This window comes from Diceros bicornis, chromosome 16 (genome assembly GCF_020826845.1).
Source record: "Diceros bicornis minor isolate mBicDic1 chromosome 16, mDicBic1.mat.cur, whole genome shotgun sequence".
In the NCBI taxonomy this organism is placed as follows: domain Eukaryota; kingdom Metazoa; phylum Chordata; class Mammalia; order Perissodactyla; family Rhinocerotidae; genus Diceros; species Diceros bicornis.
Window position 1 is genome coordinate 52,715,878 of NC_080755.1, and position 26,334 is coordinate 52,742,211.

The 26,334-nt window shown below is 39.1% G+C and overlaps 1 protein-coding gene across 3 annotated transcripts in view; it reads right to left on the reverse strand.

The window, feature by feature from the left end:
* Positions 1 to 4,203: 4,203 nt before the first annotated feature.
* Positions 4,204 to 26,334, reverse strand: part of PIGN (phosphatidylinositol glycan anchor biosynthesis class N) — a 118,102-nt gene continuing 95,971 nt past the window's right edge. For all 3 annotated transcript variants that reach the window (XM_058557258.1, XM_058557257.1, XM_058557255.1), the window contains 3 exons: positions 25,535 to 25,577; positions 23,360 to 23,412; positions 4,204 to 6,013 (listed from right to left, as the gene is read on the reverse strand). In XM_058557258.1, coding sequence (XP_058413241.1) covers positions 5,890 to 6,013; positions 23,360 to 23,412; positions 25,535 to 25,577 — 220 coding nt within the window. In that variant the 3' untranslated portion in view covers positions 4,204 to 5,889. The remainder of the gene's footprint in view (positions 6,014 to 23,359; positions 23,413 to 25,534; positions 25,578 to 26,334) is intronic.

Below are 26,334 nucleotides of genomic sequence, written 5' to 3' on the forward strand. Positions count from 1 at the left end.
AAGGCACTAAGGGAGGCTCCTTCCTTGCCTCTTCCAGCTTCTGGTGGCTCTAGGCATTCCTTGGCTTGTGGCTGCATCACTCCAATATCTGCCTCCATCTTCATATAGCTGCCTTCTCCAGCTATATTATCCAGCCCACCTGGATAATTCAGGATGATCTCATCTCAAGATCCTTAACTTAATTACATCCGCAATGACCTTTTTTTCAAATAAGGTCACATTCACAGGCTCCAGGGGTTAGGATGTGGACATCTTTCAGGGTCACAGTTCAACCCCTATACTAAGTGTGCACCAGACTTCCAGGTCTTTACAAAACTTCAAGTGCTTGAAAACAGCCAATATTTACCTCCAACCTCTGATGTTAACAGAAACAACAGTGGGAAAACTTCCTCCTTTTGCTTTATATACCATTGGAAGACAGCTGACGTAGGCCTCAGAGGTGAATGTTAGGAATTGGGTGCAAGTGTACCCATGCCAACTGCACCCTTGTAGGCAACATTAAAAGCATGTTTTCCTAATTATACTGTTTATACTTGATTATACATACACAGCTGAAAAAGTCTAGTTTTCACATCACCTGATTAGGTACAGTGACTGCATTTTTAGAAGGAAAATCTACAAGTGCTCTTATGCAGATTCCAGGATAGAAAGTTTGGGAGAGAACTATCCATGGAAAAAAAAAACCTCATACTAGTTGTAGGATCTTGGGCAAGTTATTTATAATCATCTTGTGTTTCAGTTTTCCCATCTGTAAAATGGTATAATAATAATAATGCCTGCTTCATGGGGTGGTTATGAGGATTAAATAGGTTAGTACTTGTAAAACATTTCAAACAATGCCTGGCACATCGTAAGGGCTATATAAGTTTTATCACAATTTTCACAAATTTTTTAAAAGCGATAATTAGAAATTGCACTAAACATTGAAGAGATACATTTACAAACACATTCAAAGCATGCATATCAATTAAAGTTCTTGGCTACAAGTAACAGAGATGCAGACAAAATTTTTTAGGAAATGCATGGCTTGTAGAATAACTGGGAAGAGTTAAAAAATGGTTGGAACCAAGAGAGGATGAGCAGCAGAGGACGCAGCCACAGGGACCTGCAAGGAACATTACTGAAACATTCTGTCCCATTGATTCTGACTTTGAAAGCATAAGGTAAATAGCATATACAAAAATAAACATTTTAAGCGGAGCTTTGGACTTATTATCCCCTGTGTTCTTAGAAATACCAGTAAAATTAATCCTTCTTTTTGCTGGATAAGTATGTGACGGAAGGTACTGGAGTATCTCAATCAAACTTAGCTACCAATAGGTCCTGACTTTGCATCTTAGAAATTTTCTCTCTGTTCTAGCTTGAAAATCTTGCAAAGAACTCAGATTGGCCTGGCTTGGGTCAGACGTGCCCCCCTAAACTAGCCAACTGTGGTGAGTGAAGAGTCATAAACCACTGGGCTCATGCCAGAGACACACGGTTAGCAGTGGAGACACAGTTACTTCAGAAGAGAGACTGCCAAGCAGACTGGCACAGCTGAGCTCTACACACTCACACTGTATCCATACTGAATGTGGAAAATAATTCATGAAGAAAAATACATTCGTATACATACTGGGTTCTAAGCAAGGCTAAGAAAGGGGAGTGACATGAGGAGAAAACGGAGAAAACAGGGGAAGAGAGAAATAAGTAAAAGAGAAAAACCAAGGAATGCACAAAAATTTAACTAGTAATCACTTTCTATAGCACAAATCACAAGAAAAGAAGCCAGTATTAGTTGAAAATTAATTTTTCTGGTAAAGGATGTAAAATATAAGGTACAAAAACTTAGCCCAAATTCTAACAGGCCTGTCCGAGGATCTGTAATGAACTGGATGCCAGTCTGGTCGTCCTGGAGGTTCCCACATGAAAGACTAAATGATAACAGGCATGATTTATTCAGAGGCAGGTAAAATTGCTGGTACATTTTCAAGTTTTCCCAGATTAAGAGTTAAAATGAAAACATTTCCAGCTCTCAGGAAAAGATTCAGTTAAGCATAAATATCCTTTTTCAAAACAGGGTGACAAGTCGAAGTTTTTACTGCAAAAGTATATGTAGACATTTCTGAAGTATGTTTAGCAGTCAGAAAGAGACTTTAAGATACGGTCTGCAGCCAAGCTAGTGGAAATTTCTAGCATACTGCCATCTTCCTCCCTTCACAATACATATACCAAGTTAAATTCCGTAAGTACTACAATAAATACACCTATTTAACTTTGTTTGACCAAGTGTTCCTCAAATATATTTAATCAGGGAACCTTTATATTATGATATCTGTTTGTATCCTAAGGAACTCATGTTCTAAAGGACATACTTTGAGAAATACTGCTATGTGGCAAATAAATACTGTGATTCTAAGGGTGGTGAGTTGAGCAACAGTTGTGATCTGTTTTAGTGTCTCTAAGGAAAGTAATAAATGATACATTACTTCTCAAATGTTCTTTTTATAGAACGAGTGTTGTGTGTGGAAATCCCATGCACCTTTCTCACAAACCATGCCGCTGCAGAAATGGGAAAATGCTCTAAGATATTACCACAGTACTGAAAACACATAACAATCCCACTTTACAGCATTGTACAGAGGATGAAGAGAATGTCAATATAAAAAGAACAACTCTGAAGAGGTGAGCAATTACCAAGTATCTCTGGTCTCTTAAGGCAGTGCTCAGAACTGGCCTGAAGGGGGTCCTCTCCAAACGGCTGAGCTGACTTAGCTCCTTCTCCTCAGGCCTCCTGAACAGACGGCGTCTAGTGTATATACGGGAGCTCACCCAGTTCTCCCCAGGAGAGCTGGGACCCTGCAGCATCTACTGCCTGTCTTTGGAGACAATACCTATGCAATCCTCCCCAATCCCCAGGACCCCCTGGGCCAGTTCCATCAGAAACCACATTTCTGACGGCACAGTTACGTGTCACAAGGTGGAGGAGGAAAGGAGTCCCTAGCCTACTACACCAAGTGCGTAAAGGTAGGGTTGGGGTGGACATATATGTTCCTAATGTCTGAGTTGGCTGAAATTTGAATGAGTTTTCCACGAGGATCAGTATTATAAGTGATGAATAGACTTTCTAGATATGTAGTTCAACTCTATCATTGTTAAATCATTTTGAGGGGATTATTGTGAAAATATACTACCACTTATAACACTATTTCCCTAAAAAATAAAAAAGCATGTTGTGTTCTAAATACTGCACACTAAATATAATAATACAGAGAATTAAAACATTGGTAAATTATGGACAGGCTGCAGTTAGTTTCCTAAATCCTTCGAGTTTCCTCCAAAATTTATTCATGGTTCATGCGACACAGTATAGCTTTTTTGTTGTTTGATATTTTCTTAACCTGATATGCTCACTTTAATTTTTACAGCAATCCCTAATTTAAACAATGCTAGGGGCCGGCCCCATGGCATAGTGGTTAAGTGTGCACACTCCGCTGCTGGCGGCCCAGGTTCGGATCCCGGGCGCGCACCGACGCACCGCTTGTCAGGCCATGCTGTGGCAGCGTCCCACATAAAGTGAAGGAAGATCGACATGGATGTTAGCTCAGGGCCAGTCTTTCTCAGCAAAAAAGAGGAGGATTGGCGTGGATGTTAGCTCAGGGCTGATCCTCCTCACCAAAAAAAAAAAAACAAAAAAAAACAATGCTAATCAGCAAATGTCTTAAGTCTTGATTTGGAAATCTGGTATTCGTGGTTAGAATGAACAAGTAAATTAAACAGAAATACATTTTACACAAATCTTATTTATTTTTTCTGTTATTCAATACAAAAATATGCATTTCAAAACACCTTAGGATATTTGATATGCTGTGCAACACAAAAGGCCCATCCAGCCAACTCTGTTCCAAGGCGAGTCTGAGGGGCCCAGTTACAGCAAGGCGAGGAAGGCGAGCCCGCGGCTGCAGGCGCATGTCCTGTTTTGTAAACTCACACTGACTCAAGACAATATTAAGAAAAGACATACTTCAAAGAGCAAAATAGGGCCAGCCCCAATGGCCTAGTGGTTCAAGTTCAGCATGCTCTGCTTCAGCAGCCTGGGTCCGGTTCCCGGGCGTGGAACCACACCACTCCTCTCTTAGTGGCCATGCTGTGGCAGTGGCTCACATCAAAAAAAAAAAAAAAAAGAGGAAGATTGGCAACAGATGTTAGCTCAGGGCGAATCTTCCTCAGCACACACACAAAAAAAAGGGGGAGCAAAATAAAGGTAAGAGCACTGAGCACCTTTTACAATGTTGGAATAAAATATTCATTCATTCTCTGTGTGAAAATCTGGGAAAAGATGAAAGGCAAACTAGATATCAAAGGAGTTAAAAGATAAGTGTTTATAAAGTCAGTCTTCTCTGACTTGTGAAAAAACTGATTAAAAATCCTTTGAGGCAAGGTGAAAGTTCCTGGGTTCTCCACCTCCCGATGTCACTGTCTGTTACAGAAGCGCCTGAGTTGTCCATCCAGATTTTACATTACAGACTGATACATGAGCTCTTAATACTGACAGCACCACTTTCCTTTTTTGTACTATAATGCTTTCGCTGGTATGCCATGAAGTACTATCACAAATAAATTATAACTATACTTAATCATAAATAGAAATTAAGAAAGTATATTTTGCCAAACCTTTCGAGTCTTCCTAGTTGTATTTGTTCACTCACCTGCCAACCTGAAAAATCTAGTAATTTGTAGAGGGCTTCCTCATCATAATGTGAATTAGTAAAGCTATAACTTAATTCAAAAGCAATTATTTTTTAAAAATGGGACTCAGACCAGCAAAGCTTAGCATAAGCCAAAATCTACTGGCACACCATGGGCAAAAGGCCAACTCTACAGTGAGATGTAAAGGTCACTTAGGAAAAATCCAAATAAAAATTACTCTCAACATATTTTGTCCATTAGAATTAGTTTACAAAGGGAACTCTAAATTTAATGAGGGGACTTTAAGGCCTTTGGACTAGAATCTCACAATCAGAAAGAAAAGCAATTTTAACACTGATTCTTATAATATTGTCAGAAAGTTTAACCACTAATTTAAAGAATTCTGTTGCAACAAATCATGATAAAAGCTATGGTGGCAACAGATATTACAATTACAATTAAAAACTAATCCTTTCAATTTTTTCCCATGGACAAGACACAAATACTAAACATTTTCTACTTTTCTATCTCCAGAAATTCCATGAGAATCCAGAAGTGAAAAATAAAGTGAAGTTCAAACCTGCATCTAGCTGGTGGACTAGAAACAGCATTAAGAAGCAAAAGATAATACTGTTGCGTACTAAAGAAAAATGACAAACACCCGAAAACGTTTTTTCCACTGAAGCATTACTAAATTTGAAATAACACATCCTGATTGTCTTTTTAGTGTTGTCGTTTAGTAGTCAGAAATACTCGCAACACTAGTGCTGAGAGCTGATAAATATTTATGGTGCCACCTGGTGATGTCCTTCAAGTTCGGCCACAGTATTGACTCTGGATGTGATCAATACTGCCCCCACAGGAGCACATGCGCCTTTGCGTATACAGGAAGCTGTACAGCTGGGGACCAGACTGTCACAGGTGCTCTGAAACATCAGTGAGAAGAGCTGCCAACTAAGGGAAAAAAACGAAAATGGAGAATGCTTCACTGTGCTTTCCCACAGACACAATCACTATTTCACACATGCAAAACCTAAAGAAGATGGAAGCTCCTTTATTCCAGATATCCTGTAAATTTAGCATTCCACATATGATTTTCTTTATAGGAGCATAATATGCTGTGCATCAATATCCATCTTCCTATTGAATCCTTGATAAGATTTCAGTTTCCAAGGAGAATGAGAAGCAAGATCCAGAAGCTGAATGATGGCATCAGCAACATCATATGAGATGGCTTTTGGGTTTGCCACAGAGTTTGAGTTTCTTTGTCGTGAGCAGCTGTGCCAGGCCATTGAGAAACACCAGAACCATGGTCATGGACATGACAATCACATAGTGGCTGATGCTACAGAAGGAGAAAAAGAAACATGTTACAGGCAGAGACAACACATATGAGGAAAAGCAGAAGATCCCTTCAAATAATGTTTTTAAATGTATATATAAAATACATGGAATTACAAAGGATCCCAATGATTTGGAAATAGATATCAAAATGTTAAAAAAACAAATTTGTTATAGAAGTAGTGATGAACATAAATAATATTTTGAGATATCTCCAACAACTGTAACATGTCATGAAAATGTCTGATTGGTATTGGCAGTCCCTGTGTATCTGTCACCAGTAGAAACTGAATTTCAAAATCTAGCTTTTAGAAAAATAATTTTCCCCCTTCAATTCTTGGACCCTCTGAATAATATCCACATACTCCCCAAGACGTTCTCAGGTTAAGTATTCTGACATTTTAGAGGACGCCATCTGATGCTCTGACATAAGTTAGAAGTACTCTGACAAAACTACCAGCTACAAAGAAAGAAAAATGTTACCCAAACTCAAATTCAGTGAAGTGCAAGTTTTAGCCAAGAAATCTGAACAAAGGAAAAAGGACACATCTCTTTATTAATCTCATAGTCAAAGCTACTGTCTCCTAGACTTTTGGAAAAAGACAGAAGAACAATGAATACTATTAAAATTACTCAGTCTCAGTTCTCATCTATCAGCAATAGTAAACGTTCAGTTTTTCTTTTTAAACACAGTAATTGTACTATCTAAAGAATATGGTTTGATGATACATTTAGAAGTATGGGAAGCAATTTAGGATATGGATCTGACAAATGTACAGTAAAGCAGAGGCGCCACCAGCAGTGCTAGTACAGCACTGCCCAAGCTAAGCTCCAATGCAGACAGGCAAGTGGTCTATTTACAGCGCCTCTCAGAGCTGCAGTGAACTATCTGACTAGATGATAGATTCGCACAGTTTACATCCTTCAGCAACGGTGGGGGAACCTTTTAGCAGGCCGATAACCAGACTGGCTTGAGGAAGGGAGGCCTCTTTTCTGCCCCTTTCTCTCCACTACCCTAGCAAAAGGAAGAGTCGTAGTGCTGGTTAAAGAAGCCCCCATCCAGAAATGGCCTACAGCCCCAGGGACCTTCTCCACAGGCGGGCAGCCCCCTCAACGTCAGACTGCTTCCCCTGGGCCAAACTAAGCAGAGCTTTGGCACGCTGTCAGGTGTTTGCCCACAGGCAAGGACCCCCAAGCCAGGAAAGAAGGGCCTTCTACACTGCACAGGTTGTTTGTTTTTGGTGTTGTTACAGCTTTTAAGTAAGAACCTCCAATGATAAAGTTTTATAGTTTGATAAGATTTTCCTTGGAAAGGCGCTGGTTAGGACATTCTTATTTAGAATCTTTCTCTAGGTTCACCGTATAAAATAAATGTGAAATAGAAAAAGAAGAGTTGAAGAATTAAAAAAACAAGAATTAGAACGAGTTATGTTAGAAATCTGGTTCTGGTTTGGGGTAGGCTCCTGACGTAAAAAAGAAAACAATAAAATCAGATCCTCAATTGCTAAGCAAATATTAACACTAAAGAAAGATTTTTAAAACTTTTGTTTGTTTGCACTGTAAAAATAACACAACAGGATATTGGACCAGGGATTTTTTTCTACTTAAATTTATGTGTGTGTGTGTGTACGTGTTTGTATATTTTTTTAACCCTGAATGAATATGATATGGATCTTACCTACCATTTAATAATGTAGATGTTACAAATTACAAAGCCACTTGCCAATTTTAATAGCTACAGAGGAAATAAATCACTGAACATTATTTATTTTAAAATGAAAATAATGATTGAAAGACTAGATTTATTTATCATCCTATCAAGCTTTGCTGGGGATAAAATTATCTAGATATTGATTTAAACAGAGTTCTCTTGAAAAGCAGGCCAAAATAGACAAGCTTATGTTACTAAAATTATGTGAGCCATGCCGACATCTGATCACACAGAAGTGGGTAACTGGTTGACTGACATTACTTTAAATGTCTTCCAAAGCAAGGCAACTTAAGTTCACCCCCTCTCAGTACACAACTTTGCTAATTTTACTGAGAAAATACTGACAGAGCAATCATAAGAGAGAACTACTTCTCTTCTCGCCCCAAACCTACTAATACAATTATATCTGTGTCCATATGTCCTCCTGCACCAGATCCTGTCTACAACAAACTCCTCCACTTCTATTGTGGACCCATTTCAACTTTCCTACTAAAGGACTTTATTTTTGCAACTATCCCCTCCCTCTCCTCTATAACCAATTTCTCGCTCTCTAAAGTGAGTGTACCTTTCACCACACAGATATGTAATTTCTCTCATCCTAAAAACAAATGAAAACCTCTCCCACGATGCCCTAGCTCCTTCCACCACCATCCTAACTTCAGGCTCTTTAAATGTGATATGTCCAAAACCCACCTCCTAATCTCCTACACCCTCCTTCACCAAACTCACTTTTCCTAGAGCCTTCTCCATCTCTGGAAATGGCTTTACCATTCACTTAGTTACTCAAGATGAAAAACGTAGGAGTCAACCTTGATTCTTATCTTTTGTTCTCCCAGCACAACCAATCCATCAACAAATTCTATTCACCTCTTTCAGAATATTTTCAAATCCAGCTTCTTGTTACCATTTTGAATTGCTACCCTAATCCAAGCTGCCGTCATCTCTAGCTTAGAATACTGCAACAGCATCTTCATCAGTTTTCCTGTTCCCTCTCTTGATCCCTACAATATGTTCTCCACACTGTGGCCAGAGTGGTGTTTCAAAATATAAAGCATATCAAATCACTTCCCTGCTCAAGAGTCTAATGCTTTTTGCCTTACACTTGGAATAAATTCCTAATTCCTTACAATGATCTTCAACCATAAGTAATATCAACTTTCTGTCTTTCTAAACTCTCTCCCTAGGGGCCGGCCCCGTGGCTTAGCGGTTGAGTGCGCATGCTCTGCTACTGGCAGCCTGGGTTCGGACACTGGGCGCGCACCAATGCACTGCTTGTCTGGCCATGCTGAGGTGGCGTCCCACATACAGCAACTAGAAGGATGTGCAACTATGACATACAACTATCTACTGGGGCTTTGGGGAGAAAAAGGGAAAAAAAGGAGGAGGACTGGCAATAGATGTTAGTTCAGAGCCAGTCTTCCTCAGCAAAAAAAAGAGGAAGATTGGCATGGATGTTAGCTCAGGGCTGATCTTCCTCACAAAAAGTAAAAAAATAAATAAATAAAAAATAAACTCTCTCCCTACCGTGTTTCCCCTCACACCATTCTAGTTACAATAACCTTCATGCCTTCAAAAGTATTTACTAACACGGGGAAGTGATTATTATAGAAAGTCAACTTTAAGACAAAACAAAATCCTATATATGTTTGCACATAAATTAAGGCTAAAAGAATCTACGTCAACATGTTGAACCACCAGAGTGGTTCTCTCTGAGATACTGAATTATGGATGACTTATTTTTTCTATATACTTTCAATATTTTCTATAACAAGCTTGTGATACATTTCTTATTTTCCATAATAAGCTTGTTATAACTTAATGTGATGTTTACAAATTGTGGTAGGATTAGTCATAGAACTCTTAGGCTGAATTCATAATTACCACAAAAATCTTTAACTCGATTCTTTTTCTGTTTCTCACAGGACATTTCAAAATCTGCACTGGTTTCTGAGATCAAAATTCTCAATTCAACCGGCTGGTCACAACTTCTTCATGTTGTAGGAATGTTTACTCTCCAACCCAGGGACTCAAGTTTGGAGTCAGAGGTGAGATGAGTAAGTGAGGGAGTACAAATTGCCCAATCTAGCGTCTTGAGGACCAAATCCAGGAAAATCCAACCTGACCTTGCTTTCCTGGGGAGACCAGGCAAGGAGGTCAGGAGTCAGGTGGATAAAGGAAAGCCATGAGGACTGTAAAAGATTACACGCACGAAAGGACAAACAAAACATGGCATATCCATACAATGGAACACTATTCAGCAATGAAAAGGAACAAGGTACTGATAGATGCTACAATATAAATGAATGCCAAAAACATGCTACGTGGAATGCCAGATGCTACATACTGTATGACTGCATTCATTGAAATGTCCAGAATAGGCAAATCTATAGAGACAGAAAGCAGATTAGTGGTTGTCTGGGATGGGGTATAAGAATGGGGATAGGTTGTAATCCCTCTGGGGGAATTTTTTGGGTGATGGAAATATTCATAAACTAGAATGTGGTGATGGTTGCACAACTCCATAAACTAGCTGAAAATCACTTAAGTGATTTAAAAAAATCATTTAAAACCTTAAAATGAATGAATTTTATGATATGTAAATTATCTTTCAATAAAGCAGTAAAAAAAGAAGAAAGAAAAGATTATATTCCAGCAGATTTTTGTTCTGTTAAATTTTGCTATCACCTTTAGGCCTTTTATCACTTTTAATATTTTAAATTATTTTTTAAATTATTTAAATTGATTTTTAAGTTATTTTAAAATATTTAATATAACTTGATCCCTTAACAAAGTAAGTTTTGTAAAACCAGTAGGTGAGCTAACCTCAAACTTAGTGAAAATGTATCTATAAAAGATATAGATCACACATCTCCTTACAATGGCCTGAAATTACTGACTCCTGGCTCATTTAAGCTAACATTATTGGCAAGGAACAGTTGTGAAGCTCATCATCTTCATGCAATTGAGCCATAAGGCATTTAGCTTGTGATATTTCCCATCAATCAAGTCTTGGCGTCATCTCAGCCTAGCACAGTTAAAGGAGCATCAAATTTCAACTTGAAATTTGAAGTCAGCTGTTCTCACTCTCCCCCCATGACTATCTGACAATAGTAAACTCAGCTGTTCCCAAGGTGTCCATGTGTGATGGTAGAGAGGGGCAGGGTCTGTGTGTGGAAGGGCATACAGAACCACCAGGCAGGCCTTTCAACCTGTGCAATGGGTGATACAGGTTACTGTACTTCTCCTCAGGGTAATGGGCAATAAAAGCAGGTTATATCTGTCTGATGTACTGGAGAAGAAAAAGATTGAGAATCACTAATTTTAATAAAGCTTAGTATTCATTATAAGAGTAAAGATATTTTATGGCACTTATTAATTACATTTAGAAAGGTATTAAAATATTGTTGAACATAATCATAAGTTTTCATTATATAAAAAGAGAAAAGATATTTTAGTTGTCATTTGTATTTTAATAAGGTATAACAATAGGGCATGTAGGGAACAATTAAAGTCCAAATGAACATCACTACCAAATCAAACTACAGTTCAAACTGATGATGCTGATTCTGTTCACCTCATATCAAATACATTTAGAACAAAAATTTAAATATGTTTTTATAGTTATGAAAATTACCTCAAAGGAATTTTTTCTCTAGTTTAAAAAATGCACTTCTTTCAGTCTGCCATATAAAAGGCAGTACTCTGTAAAGTTTATGACCTCCTATGAATGAAGACACAGTGTAAAAGATCAAAAGAAGAAAATATTAAATTACAGCTCTGTCAGCCCAACTCAGTTTTACGCCCTGGGCAGGATATTTTTCACAGGGCTGTTACAAGAACACCTGATGCCACGAGTTTCTCCAGAGAACCACTGAACTTATACCTGCAGTTTCAGTTGAGTATACTGACTGGAGTGTATTCCTTTAAGAGTCTCAATTTAATTCTGGTAAAATCTGCTCTGAAGATGCATTTTAAACATATTGGACTATACCCATAAACAGATATACTGTCTCCTGCCCTAGTAATGCAATCTTTATTGTTAAAGAAACTATTACTTATTTATTAACACGAAACAAATAGCTGAGGAATCTCCCAAACCTATTTTGGAAACCCACTGCAGTCACCAGGATGACACTATAAACATAATAGATACATGCCAGACTCCACTCATGGGATTGGTTAGCTCCCACTCCTCTCTAAATTTCTGGGACCGATTCTCACCATTTCTGTATTCATAAAGCAATAAAATAGTGAGGACAAAAGGATAACACTCCTTTCCTGTGAATAATAGGCAAGGAATGGCTGAAGTTATTAACTGTATTACTAATACAAAGGAGTTTAGAAATAAAATTTGTCACAAAGGGAACTACTAAAGGAGCAAAGCTCAAATAACCCCGGTTCCCATTCAGGGAACTCGCCAGTGAGTTTAACAGTATCTGCAACATGACAGAAAACATCTCAGCTTTTCAAATATACATTCACATAGGAATAATTAGAAAACCAAAACTTAAAAGCAACATTCTCACAATTAAAAAGCTGGAAAAAGTAAAATAATGAAGTTTTGATATGTGAACCCTATTAAATGATGCTTTAGTTCTGAATCTTGAAGCATATTTTTTCCCCATTATCCAAGCCTTTTCCTGGCAATCAATTAGATGTTTATGAAGATGCATGAACCATTCCTGCCCATTAGACCTGTACCACATGGTTCACTGCGGCAGTACACACCATCGCTGCTGTATAGGATACAGAGAGAAGATTTTCGAAATCTAACTTACCAACAAGAGCAGCAGCAGCAATGAAAACCTCACCGTGCAGCATCAATCAGCATAATTCCATTTAGAAAGCCTAATTTCACTAACTTAGATTTCATTTTGTTTCTCTATTCCAGCCCCCTCCACCCTCTGCCTTCCCTTCTGCAATCATCTTCCTTTCTTAAGTGGGCACCTTTTGGATGGTACAATAAGAGACAAGACAGACACAGCAGAGCAAGGAGATATTTCAGCAGGAATGACCAGGAGCGTATGTGTGGAATTTATATAGGATAGTCCAATGCCCTCAGCCTGAAGAACAGAACCAACCTCTGAAATCCCTACTATATTTGCCTTCGAGAAGTCTCTCTGAGCAAGCACCCCATGTAACCTAGGGGAGCTAGACCCATGAAGATGAAGCACTGAGACTGAGATAAACTGAGGTTTAACATAACTCACTAGCTGGCTTTACCTTTATCATCTTCCCATCCATTTTGGATTTTTAATGTTGTAAGGATAAGGGTGTAATGATTACACCAGGACAACAGGCATAAACCAGGACTGTTCCAGGTAAACCTGGACATATGGTCACCACATGTGTAGGGCAGCTCCCATTATAAAAAGTACTATTATCACAAAATATTTCTACAGAATAGTTTCTACCCTATATAGCATTAATTAATTATAGAATATTTTTATATGTATCATAAATCAATTATAGGACTGAAACATGGAGTAACATTCTTTTCTCATGGCTTGTACTGCAGAGGGGGGTGGTCATCAAAGCATTCTCAGCCTACGAGCACTAATAGACCATTCTGTTTCCGTTGGTTTGAATGATGCTCACTGTTTATTGCACGTCTCTGTAGTCTCTCTTTTTGCTATTATTTTTTAACTCTGATGAACACTTTATTCCCACGATGGTTGTGTAAAGGAATGCAAGGAATAGGGCCAGAGGTACCACACAAGTGCCAAAAAAAACCTCATGCTAGATGTTCAATGCCAGTTTTGCAATGGCTCAAAGCCTCTTTTAAAAACAATCAAACAAGCACACGTAACAAAAATAAAAATAGATAAATTGGACTATTTCACAATAAAAACTTCTGTGCATCAAAGGACACAATCAACAGAGTGAAAAGGCAACCTAGAGAATGAGAGAAAATATTTGCAAATCATATATCTGATAAAGGGTCAAAGGACTTGAATAGACATTTCTCCAAAGAAAACAGACAAATGGCTAACAAGCATATGAAAAATGCTCATCATCACTAATCATTAGGGAAATACAAATCAAAACCACAATGAGATACACCTCACACCCATCATGACGGCTACTATAAAAAAAAGAGAGGGGCCAGCCCCGTGGCTTAGTGGTTAAGTGCGCACGCTTCGCTACTGGCGGCCCAGGTTCAGATCCCAGGCACGCACCGATGCACCACTTGTCAGGCCATGCTGAGGCGGCGTCCCACATACAGCAACTAGAAGCATGTGCAACTATGACATACAACTATCTACTGGGGCTTTGGGAAGAAAAAGGGGAAAAAAAAAGAGGAGGATTGGCAATAGATGTTAGCTCAGGGCGGGTCTTCCTCAGCAAAAAGAGGAGGATTGGCATGGATGTTAACTCAGGGCTGATCTTCCTCACAAAAAAAGAGAAAACAAGAGCCAGCCCTGATGGCCTAGTGGTTAAAGTTCAGTGCTCTCACTGCTTCGGTGGCCTGGGTTTGCTTCCCAGTCGTGGAACCACACCACCTGTCAGTTGCCATGCTGTGGCAGTGGCTCACACAGAAGAACCAGAAGGACTTACAACTATGATATACAACCATGAACTGGGGCTTTGGGGAGGAAAAAAAAAGAGGAAGATTGGCAACAGATGTTAGCGCAGGGCGAATCTTCCCTGAAAACAAAAACACAGAAAACAAGGGCTGGCAAGGATACGGAGAAATTGGAACTCTTATGTATTGTTGGTAGGAATGTAAAATGGTGTACCTGCTACAGAAAACATTAGGGCAGTTCCTCAAAAAATTAAAAATAGAACTACCTTATGATCTAGTAATCCCACTTCTTGGTATATATCTGAAAGAATTGAAAGCAGGAACTTGAACAGATAATGAACACCCATGTTCATAGCAGCATTATTCACAACAGCGGAACGGTGGGAGCAACCTAAGTGTCCACTGATGGATGAATAGATAAACAAAATGTGGTATATACATACAAGGGAATATTATTCAGTCTTAAAAAGGAAGGAAATTCTGACACATGCTACAACATGGATGAACCTTGAGGACATTATGCTAAGTGAAATTAGCCAGTTACAAAAGGACAAATATTGTGTGATTCCACTTATATGAAGTACCTAGAGCAAGCAAATTCATAGAGACAGAAAGTCGAATGGTGGTTGCCAGGGCCTGGGGGGAAGGGGAAATGGGAAGTTGTTGTTTAATGAGTATAGAGTTTCAGTTACGCAGGATAAAAAAGTTCTAGAGATTGGTTGTACAATAATGTGAACATACATAATACTGAAGTGCACACTTAAAAATGGTTAACATGGTATCTTCATGTTATGTATATACTACTATAATTTTTTAAAAAGGAAAAAAAAATATCAAGGAAAAAGAGAGCAAAAGATGGCACTTCAGATTTGGTGCACAGTACTATGACATGGTGAAGGGCCCTGCAACATCACTGCAGCCTTGGAGGACTGATCTTGGAGGAAGCCTGAAAAAACTATGCCTGGAAGCACAGAATAACTTCAGGGGATCAAAAGAGAATTAAGACTGGCTGCCAAGGGTATGATGCCAGGAACACATAAGGACAATGCTGTAATGATCCTGACAGTGCTAGTTCAGTTAGTACTTCCATTTCTACACATTCCACCCCATCCTTTACTCCATGGAATGAACTTGTACAGAAAGGCAGTCAATTTTCTAACTCCTAGGCAATGATTAACTTGTGGAAATAACAACCAAAATATTAAAGCTTAAGTAGAACCAAAGAATGTGGTTCCTCACTTAGATGTCAATAGAATGTACACTGTAGCTTTGTATTCAAGATTCTCCAAATTAAGGCTCGCAAAGGCTATGTTCTTTATCCAAAACCTATGGTTTCTGAAATCCAAATTATTTATCGCACTCCAGATATGTATGCTTTGGGCTTTTTCACCTCTATAGCTTTGTTCATATCCATTCTGTCTGCCTAAAATACCCTTCCCAAACCTCTAAGTCCTCTACTTGAAATTATACCCTTCATTCAAGGCCCAGCTCAAACGCAGAACTTGCACAATGTTTTCTCAGTCACTGAAGCCAGAAGTAAAGTGGCCTCCCTTCTGTATTCATATAGCCCTTAACCACAGGCTACCTTGCATTATAGTCATTATGTCTTATAACCTGTGTTAGACCATAATCTCCCTGAACGCAGGGGCCATGTGTCAGAGTCATACACCTCCAGTGTTGGAACGTCCCTTACAAGTTATGCATTAGAATCTTCTACTCAGTGCTTGAATTCCCTACACAATATCCTAATGAAGTAGTTATCTATCCCCAGAGAAGGGACATCTCTAGTCTTGAGGGAGGCAATCCCATTCATCTTTGGGTCCTTGACAATGCCTGGAACGCTTCATGCATGGCGAGTGCTCACTATGTATTTTTTTCTGAAGAAATGATCTATATATTAAATGCATACACAATGTAAAAAAAATGAAACCTAGGTATGCCACATTATTGTGAAATCTGTGTTTTGGAGCCAGTTTCCTCCTCTGTAAAATGGAAATAATTATATTTTCTTCACATCATTGTCATGAGAATTAATGAAATAACATATGTACAACTCCTAATATACTGTGTGCAATAAACGACATTTTAATACTAATTATTATATCAATTGAATACCTTTTTCGATAATTCTTAACCTTTCTCAATCACTGTTTAACTTATCCTGGCTTTTCCCCAGGTTTGGATAGAAGTTCTTCTGTGGCAAAACAATCCAATCCTCTGAATAGTTTCTAAAAACTTCTAGTGAGCCCAGAAGGGAGAAGAAATAAACATAATTGCACTAAATTACTTAAAACAGCTTAAGTTAACATAACACATTCCAGAATTTTCCAGAGAAAAATGATGACTATCTTTAAATAAGCAACAAGAAAGACTGTGAAGGAGATAAAATAATTTTTGGACAAAGAGGGATACAGGATTTCTGGAGTGGATCAAGGGCTGATGCCGATGCTGGGAGGTGGAAAATGAGAGGCTCAAAGGGGGTTTTCTTTCTCTTTCTCTTTCTCTCTCCCTCCCTCCCACCTACTTCTCTCTTTCTTTTCCTTTCTTCTTTTCTTCTTTCTGATGAAATAGCGTATTATGAGAGAGGAAGAGAAAGGAAAGGCAAGTCAATCTGTTGAGAGGAATATTCTGCCAATTAAGTTACAGATGAAAGACTGAAGGTGACAGAAAGGAAAGAGGAAAAACAGTGTTGAATGGAAGAGTATCCAGATGAACTGACAAGAGAGGGATCACTCAGTTTAGGAAAACTGAATAAGAGAGCGGAACGTCTATAATTAGAAAGATAGGCTTACAGTGGTTGCTCAAGAAGCACTTGTTGAATGAAAGCACAAAAAACTAAATAAGTCAGTAAGTGGGAAAAAGTCCTGAGTTCAGAGCTCCAATGCTGAAAAGAAAGCTCCTCTACTTGAGTCCTGAGTATCAAGGTCAGCAAAGGTGATGCAGCAAAGGAAAATTTCTGTTTGGGGGTTGCTTCTGGGTATCCTGCTTCATCACTACTTCCTTCCTTGCCTTTGCCCTTGACTCTCCACAGCCCTAGCCAAAGTCCTTCTCGGACAGCCTCAGAGTTTTAGCCTCAGAGTTTTAGCAGCATAATACTCCTGCAGTCTTTACACCTTTTAACTCTCCTAGCAACAGTCTTCTTTATGACACAAGGTTTTTCTCTCAAACACCAATGTGGGACTCACTCTCTGTTTCTGTCTTCTGACATAAGAAACGACTCTGCCAGCCGTGCAGTTTGGAAGAACGTGTGGTGCCATCCGTTAGCGCCTGCACGCCCTGTGACAGCCTTCACCTCACTCTCTGCCTTTCAATCTTTTCGCTTGGAAGACGTGATTCTGCTCTGTACATCTAACAAAGGCCTCTAGCCAAAAAACAGTACTCCTCTGACCTAAGATGTCCTTACTTTTGGCCCTCCTAATTAATATTCCTTTCTCCTTTAAGTCCTAAATTTATATTATTCAAAACTTTGCAGTGAATGGTTCCTCTGCAACAATCACAAACACACAAAGCTACTTTTTTGTGTGTGCGTGTGAGGAAGATCAGCCCTGAGCTAACATCCGTTGCCAACCCTCCTCTTTTTACTGAGGAAGATTGGCCCTGGGCTAACATCCGTGCCCATCTTCCTCTATTTAACATGGAGGATGGCCACAGCATGGCTTGACAAGCGGTGTGTCGGTGCGCACCCAGGATCTGAACCTGCGAACCCGGGCCACTGAAGTGGAGTGCGCACACTTAACCACTACACCACCGGGCTGGCCCCTATAAAGCCACTTTTTAAAGAGTTTATCAGAGTTACAAAACAAAGACTTTGGGAAATTCTCTTTAAGTCAAGGCAATGAGGAGCAGTGGGAACACTACAGCCTTGGCTACTGAAGTGTTGCCTTCCGGACCTGCTCAGCCATTCACAGATCTGTGACAGGAGCAAGTCAGAATCTCCTTAGGGCCACAGTATCTTCATCTATAAAATGGAGACAGTAAATGTATCTATTGTGGAAAATAATATCCACTTCACAGCGTTGTGATAAAGATCACATGAAACAATGTGTAGGAAGATAGTGTAAACACTGTAGCACAATACAAATGTTGGTAGAGGTGTGACTGGGGGCAATCCTTTGATTGACATTCTGGACCTCCTAGTCAAGTTTGAGCTTCTGTATTATTTTGCCTTTTATCTAATATAAATGAACTCCCTGGTCTCTCAGCTGTCCTTATCATGTCTTTCAGGGCCCATATCTCAAATAACTCACTGCTGGGTATGTGGACCCTGTTGCAATGCACAGCCTTGCTCTCACCTTAGGGTAGGTCTCTGCCTCTACTCGACTCTGTGAATGAGCTTACTCCATGTGGGCCCCAATACCGGCTCCAGAACTCCAGCTTTGACAGAGGGCAATTAGGATTGATGTCACTAGGGACTTGCACTCCTTCCAACTATAATATTTTTCCTCATACTCATGAGTAAAATGAAACGATAATAAAATCTCAGAGAGGTGAGGGTGTTCCCACGTGATTAACTGCCCTCTATTTCTCTTCCACTTTCCAATTAAGCTTGAAAGAGTGGTCTAGACTTATAACCCCACTTCCTGACCTCCCATTTCATTTATTCATTTCCCTTTAATTTCTGTCAGTGTCATACATACACTACTAAAAAAGCAAAATAATGGAGACAGATTTATCATAAAAAGCAACAATCCCTCCTTCCTTCTTACCCACTTTTCAGAGCAACCACTCTAACCCTAACTCTTTTAGATCTTCTAGTGGTTATCTCCTTAACATGAATTAGTATCTTTATGTTGTTGTTTATTGATGAATCAATGTAAAACATTATTTATTAAGTCCTTGCTAGGAAAGAGGAGAATTTAGCCTACTTATACTATACACTACTCATTTCAATTTTGGATAGTTATTTTAGTTCTGCTTTTCCTTATGAATCAATTTTGAGGTATAATTTATATATAAAAAATAGAACAATTTTGAGTGTCCAGTTAGATGAGTATTGACAAATGGTACACCCACATAACCATCATCACTGTCAAGATACAGAACCTTTCCATCACCCCAAAAGTTCCCATATGCCCTTTTACAGTCAAGTTCACCCTAACTCCTAGCCCCAGACAAACACTGATCAGCTTTCTGTGACTACAGATTAATTCTGCCTGTTTTAGAATTTTATATAAACGGAATAATACAATATGTACTCTTATGTACCCAGTTTCTTTCACTCAATGTAAAATTTCTGAGATTCATCCATGTAGTTGAGCTCATCAGTAGCTCATTTCTTTTTATGAATAAGTATTATTCCATTGTGTGGATACAGCACAATTTGTTTATCACATGCTGATGAACATCTGGGTTGTTTCCAGATTTTGGCTATTATGAATAAAGCTGCCTTGACAAGTCCTGTACGAGGCTTTCTGTGTACGTATGTTTTTCCTTCTTTTGGGTAAATATCTAGGCATGGAGTTGCTGGGCTGTACGGTAGTGTATATTTAACTTTTTAAGAAAGTGTCATCTTCCTTTTGGTGTCACCCAAAAATAGGACGGTTGCTGGTAAGTTCTACGTATGTGACAAAAATTGCTACATCATGTTTTAGGATGAGCAGGAGGGGTGCCTGCCTCTGCCCTTGGGGCTAGGGGTGGGAGGAGGCTCCAAATGCTAGAAGGGAGGACGGCTATTCTCTGAGGTGGAAGCATATGTATCACAGCAGTGAAAGTCTTCTCGTGTTTTCAGTCTCTTTACAGGTGTCCTCTGGTCTTTCCCTGGAAGTAAAATGCCTGTAGCACTTTCTGCATGGGGACGAAGGAAGGAGGAGAGGCTGTGGAGAGCTAGTTGATAGCATCATTAGGTAGACAGACGTTCAGTAGATCCCATCTGGCTCTCCCTTCCTCACTCCTACCCTCCATATCATTGTCTCACTGAGTCTGGAGCCTCTGGGGCTCCCTGTTCCTTGGGCAGTACCCGCTGATAGATTCTGGGCTCTGCTTCCTCTCTCTGACTACCCATCTTCTAGGAATTTGTTGAACTCGCATTTGCTGATGGTTCTTCTGCCATTCTCTTCACTTTGCTGCGTTTGTTACTTTATTGGGGTCTTGGTTAAGAGGAGAAAAATGATTATCTTTGGTCTGTGGTCCTCACCCAGAAATCAGTGGATCTGATTCAGTGCAGCAATCTAGTACTAAATCCTACCACTGAAACTTCCCTCGCCAAGCTCATCAATGACCCTGCTGCGCAATCCAGAGCACATCTTTCTGTCTTTTCCCACCTGATCTCTCTGTAATGTCTGGATAACCTCCCTCCTTCCTGCAATGTTCTTTTGACGTCCACAATACTCTCTCACCTGGTTTTCTCCTGCCTTTCTGGCCACTTCTTTTGGTCTCATTTCCACACTGCTCGTTCTCTGCCCTTAAATATCAGGGGCTCCCTACGGCGCCACTTTAGATCTTTGTCTTTTCTCACTCTACACACTCTCCCTAGATCTTGTGACCCAGTGTGCTCTTCTAAACCCCAGACTTGCAGTGTTTAAACAGTCCCTCCTGGGAGAAGCCTTCCCTTACCCTGCAAGGCTGAGGCAGGTGCCCTGACAAATGTCCCCATAGCACCCCAGAGACTATTGTGGAACTTCTTACACTGCACCATATTGCCTGCTCATGAATCTGTTTCCTCCTCTAACCTCAAGCTCCCTGAAAGCCCAAGACTGTTTTTCACCACCAGCAACTCACCTGGCATACAGTTTTTGATCAATAAATACTTGCTGGATTCAGTTGAGATCATGGATATTTAAAATGTTTTGTGTTTTACACGTTATTACTGGTAATAACAGTAAAATTTGTACTTTGAAGGAAAAATTTCCCAAGTAAGATAAACCTCAAGCTAATTAGGTAAAATTAAATCATTAATTTGCATAATATAAGCTAACGATGCTGTGCAGAAATTAATGATGCACATTTTCATGTGAAAATTATATCCTCTTCATTCTTTGCCACCTCTTTAGAGCCAAAACCAATATAGATTTCTCCCATCAAAGAAGTCTCACACCCATATTCACAGCAGCATTATTCACAATAGACAAAAAGTGGAAGCAACCCAAGCGTCCATAAACAAACAAAGTGTGGTTTATGTACAATAGAGTATTATTCAACCTTAAAAAGGAAGGAAATTCTGACATATGCTATAACATGATGAGCCTTGAGGACATTAGGCTAAGTGAAATAAGTCAGTCACAAAAGGACAAATACTGCATAATTTCATATATATGAAATAACCTACAGTAGTCAAATTCATAGAGACAGAAAGTAGAATGGTGTTGCCAGGGCAGGTGAGGAGGCGAGAATGGGGAGTTGATGTTTGATGGGTACAGAGTTTCAGTTTTGCAGGATGAAGAGAGTTCTGGAATTCTGGGGATGGATGATGGCGATAGTTGCACAACAATGCAAATGTACTTAACGCCACTGAACTGTTCGCTTAAAAGGGTTAAAATGGCAAATTTTATGTTATCTATATTTTACCACAATTAAAAATAAAATAAAATAAAAAGTCTCACACACAAAAATACTATATTTTATCAAAATATGTTCCAAACAAAATTCTGACCTATGTCTAAAATTTAAAAAATTAATCAAACTATGGAGGGAGTAAGAAGGGGTATGTCAAATACAAGAAACACTATGAAGGATAAAAAATAGAGCTAGAAAATAACATCAGTAATAATAGCTGTCATTTATTGAAGCTTATTAGATGCCAGGCACTGCACTAAATGCTTTACATGGATTGATTCATTCAAAATGACTACAAACAACGGGGAGATTAGAGAGACTGAGTCACATACCAATAGTCTCACATCTAAAAATGGCAGAAATGGCTCAATCCCAGGTGCTCTGGTCTAAAGCCCACGCTCGGACCCACTATCTCTCTGGATACTTCGGGGTCACAGGGCTGGTGAGAAGGAGACATCAAAACTTTCCCTAAGCGTTCAAACTTAAGTGTAACAAAAACAAAATCAATGATCTACAGAGTACTTTTTACATGCCTAGCACATATGGAATGAAAGAGACTGAAATCGGATGACTACTGGGGGAGGCAGACACGTATATAAATAACAAGGCAGTACTAGCCGTGAGCTGCCTAAGTAGTAGGTACAGAAGAGAGAACGTCTAACAGTGTCTCACCTGAACCTACACAATTCCTGGCAACACAAGTGCTGAATCAATACTGACTACATGAAATAAAGTCAGTCTATAAAAATGTATTCTGCCTCCGAACTCATTTGAAAACAAAAAGGAGGGGCTGGCCCAGTGGTGCAAGCGATTAAGTGCGCACACTCCGCTGAGACGGCCCAGGGTTTGCTGGCTCGGATGCCAGGCGCACGCCGAGGCACTGCTTGGCAAGCCATGCTGTGGTGGCGTCCCATATAAAGTGGAAGAAGATGGGCACGGATGTTAGCCCAGGGCCAGTCTTCCTGAGCAGAAAAAAAAAAAAGAGGAGGATTGGCAGATGTTAGCACAGGGCTGATTTTCCTCACCAAAAAAAAAAAAAAGAAAACAAAAAGGCAAGAGGATCAACTTTGCTCTCCGCCTCTTGAAGAGAAGAAATTTAACAGATTATGGCAATCATTGACATTCAAATCACAACAAAGAGGAAACTGACTTTTTGTTCAGATTATACTTTAAATAACAATGTTATAGGTACCACGTGTTAAAATGTTCCCATATTAAGATTCTAAGAGGCAGATAATGATTGCATGCAATTTAACCTGCCACAGAAAATTCACAATGCAACTTAAATAGCTTCACTTTTCTAAAGAAAGATTGAGAGATTATGAGAACTCAGACCTTGGAGTGATCTACTCTGAAAACCCAGAATCAAGAAGTTTCTCTCCCACTTCCCGCTATCCTGTTGTTCTCTCCAGACCTAACATGCATCCCCACATCCTCCCAAGAAAACACTTGCTAATGTATTAACGCCAAGAACTGGAGAGATGTCTCACTTCCAGAGGCTTAAAATAATTGCTTCTTGCTGTGCTTACCTCAAAAATCAAATGGCCATCTTCTATACTAAGATATCAAGTTACTTTTTTTCACTGCACTCTCAAGAAATTTTATGTGAATATATACTATACCTTGTTCCAATATCAAGCCAGCTGCCATAATCCCTGACCAAGAAGAAAAAATGCTGTAAAATAAAACAAAATATGGCTGCATTAAAAAATGAAAGCTATTGAGAGTCAGCCAAAAAACACTGCTGTTTTAGGATTATGTGTTTTTCAGATTTCTGACCCCTCAGAACCACTATCTGACTGGAATCAATAAGAATATGCCCTTTATTGAAATTTTTGCTTGGACCAAAATGAGCAATAGCCTAAAAGCCAGAAATAGCATTACTATTCAATCAAACAAACACAACAGTGACCCTTGTGAATAACTAGAAATAAAGAAAACCAACTTTAATAAAAGACACTAACTAATGCCAAAGACCTCTGTGAAAAGAAGCCATATCATCCAATTATCAACAAATACTTACTGACAGTCTACTATGAGCTAATCACTATGTTAGGTCCTAGAGAAAAACTTTTCAGGAGGTGTATAATCTAGTGAATGATTCAGTCAAATTGTCAGGCATGTGTGCACATGATGAGTGTTATCGGAAAATACAGGCAATTACGGGAGCTCTGAGGAAGGGGTACATACCCCGACTGGGGTATAAAGGAAGGTGCCCTAATAAAAAGTCTAAAGATCTAAGTGAAAAGTAAGAGTCAGATGAAAGAGGAGATTGGGGAGATTGAAGGAGAAGTATGTTTCTGACAGAGGAAGCAACCTATATAAATGTTGAGAGTCCAGATAGACCTTGGCAGGTCCCAGGAGAGGTTGGTGTGGAGAAAACAAGGAGGGAGAAGGAAGAGATGATGCCAGTTAAGTAAGCAGAAGCTAGACCACAAATGGCTTTCTACGTTAAAGCAAGCAATCTGACTCCATAAAATTAATCAGAGAACTTAAATTCTCTTCTATTAACATGTCTTGTCTATTTGACACTTTGTGAGCGAAACTGGAAGCTGATTTGTTCTAACATTATGTGTGGTCAATTTCAGAAATATATTGGATATCCAGTTCAATACAACACAAAAATGCTCTCATCTAAATCAAGTGACTACGATTCTGATGTGGGAAGTTACCCTAATTGCTGTCTCTAATCGCTTCTAGCATAGGATGTTGTGTAGTGAAGAATTAACCTTACCCAAGAGCTCTGGCCTTCGCCTTCAGCTGCTGGGAGGTGTCTTCTAGGCCCTTGGACTGTCCTGCCTGATAGGAGCATATTGCCTGGGAGGCCTTAGCCGCTGGACAGTCTAATGTGATTTATGTTGGGGGCTTTGGGCCGTGTGTTATCAGTTCTACCTCTAGAAGGGCTGGAGATTAAAGGTTAGCCAAGGGAATAATATGTGACTGAACCTCAATAAAAAGTCTGGATACCAAGGCTCTGGTGAGCCTGGCTGGCAGTACTCTGTGTGTATTGTCACACATCAATGCTGGAAGAGTAACACTGCCCCGAGTACACAGGGAGAGGATGACCAGACCTCAGCATCTGGACCCCTCTTGGACTCTGCCCTCTGTGTCTCTTCCTTTGGCTGAATTTAACCTGTATCCTTCCCCTGTAATCAACCATACCTGTGAATATCAGTCTTCAGTGAGTTCTATGAGGCCATCTAATGAATTATCAAACCTGAGGGTAGTTTTAGGAACCCCCTGAACTTGCAGGTATAAAATGGGTTCTTTTTGTTAATATGTACACTACACACAAGAGGCCCACCTGCATGCTCCTCACTCAGAACTCATTTATTAGAGCTATCATCCTGGTAACATCTTCCTACTTGAAAAGCTCTATTTCCTCTTTCCTTCCTTCCCTTTCTCCCTCCCTTTTTCCCTTTCTTTCTCAATCTGAAAAAAGGGTTAAAACAATCAACATTGCAAGTGGGAAAATGATGTATTATCTAAATCTAAAGTTAGATTTTTTTGTTAACTTTTTAAGGAAGGCTCATTTCAGGGACAATACACCATAGGTATAAAATGACAGATTCAAATAAATCAAATAAGAAGACTTTTGACACCTTAAGAAGAGCGCTCTTACTACATAATAAGTCACATAAAAAGAAAGTAATTTATATGTATAAATTATGACAGCACTTATAACTCAATATCTAAAGATTTCATGTGCAGAAAAGCATTCTTATTTCTCTTGATTAAATTAACTCAGCACTTAGTTTCTCAATCTTATTTATACTGAATATCCAAGAATGACTTACCAAAGCCATAATGTCTGATATGACGAGAACCATGAGAAAAAGACTGGAAAAAAAAATAAAGAAAAATTACACATAATACAACAGGCACATTTTTAGAGCACATTAACATCAAAATGAGAAGAATCAAATAACCCAATATTCTTTTAATATTTTTGCTTCTGAAAATACTACCTTCGACAAAAGCTCTTTTCACATTACCATGGACTACTGTCCCACAGTGATGAGCTGGACTTCAAAAATGTTATTTAATGCTTTGAATATTTATTTCAATGGTATGACACATGAATTATGATTTTTTAATTAAACTTTTTATTTTAGATAATTGCAGATTCACATGCAATTGTAAGAAATAGTAGAGGGATCCATATACCTTTTGTCCAGTTTCCCCCAATGGTAATATCTTACAAAACTATAGTACAATATCACAACCAGGATATTGACATTGATACTGTCAAGATACAGAATGTTCCCATCATCATAAGGATCCCTCATGATACTCTTCTACAGCCACACCTATCCTCCTCTCACCTGATCCCCTGCCTAATTCCTAACCCCTGGCAACCACTAAACTGTTCTCCATTTCTATACTTTTGTCATTTTGAGAATTTTGTATAAGTGGAATCATTCATATAACACTCCATAACCTTTTGGGATTGCCTTTTTTCACTCACACAATTCCCTTGAGATTCATCTGAGATTCATCTGAGGTAATTCCTAACCCCTGGCAACCACTAAACTGTTCTCCATTTCTATACTTTTGTCATTTTGAGAATTTTGTATAAGTGGAATCATTCATATAA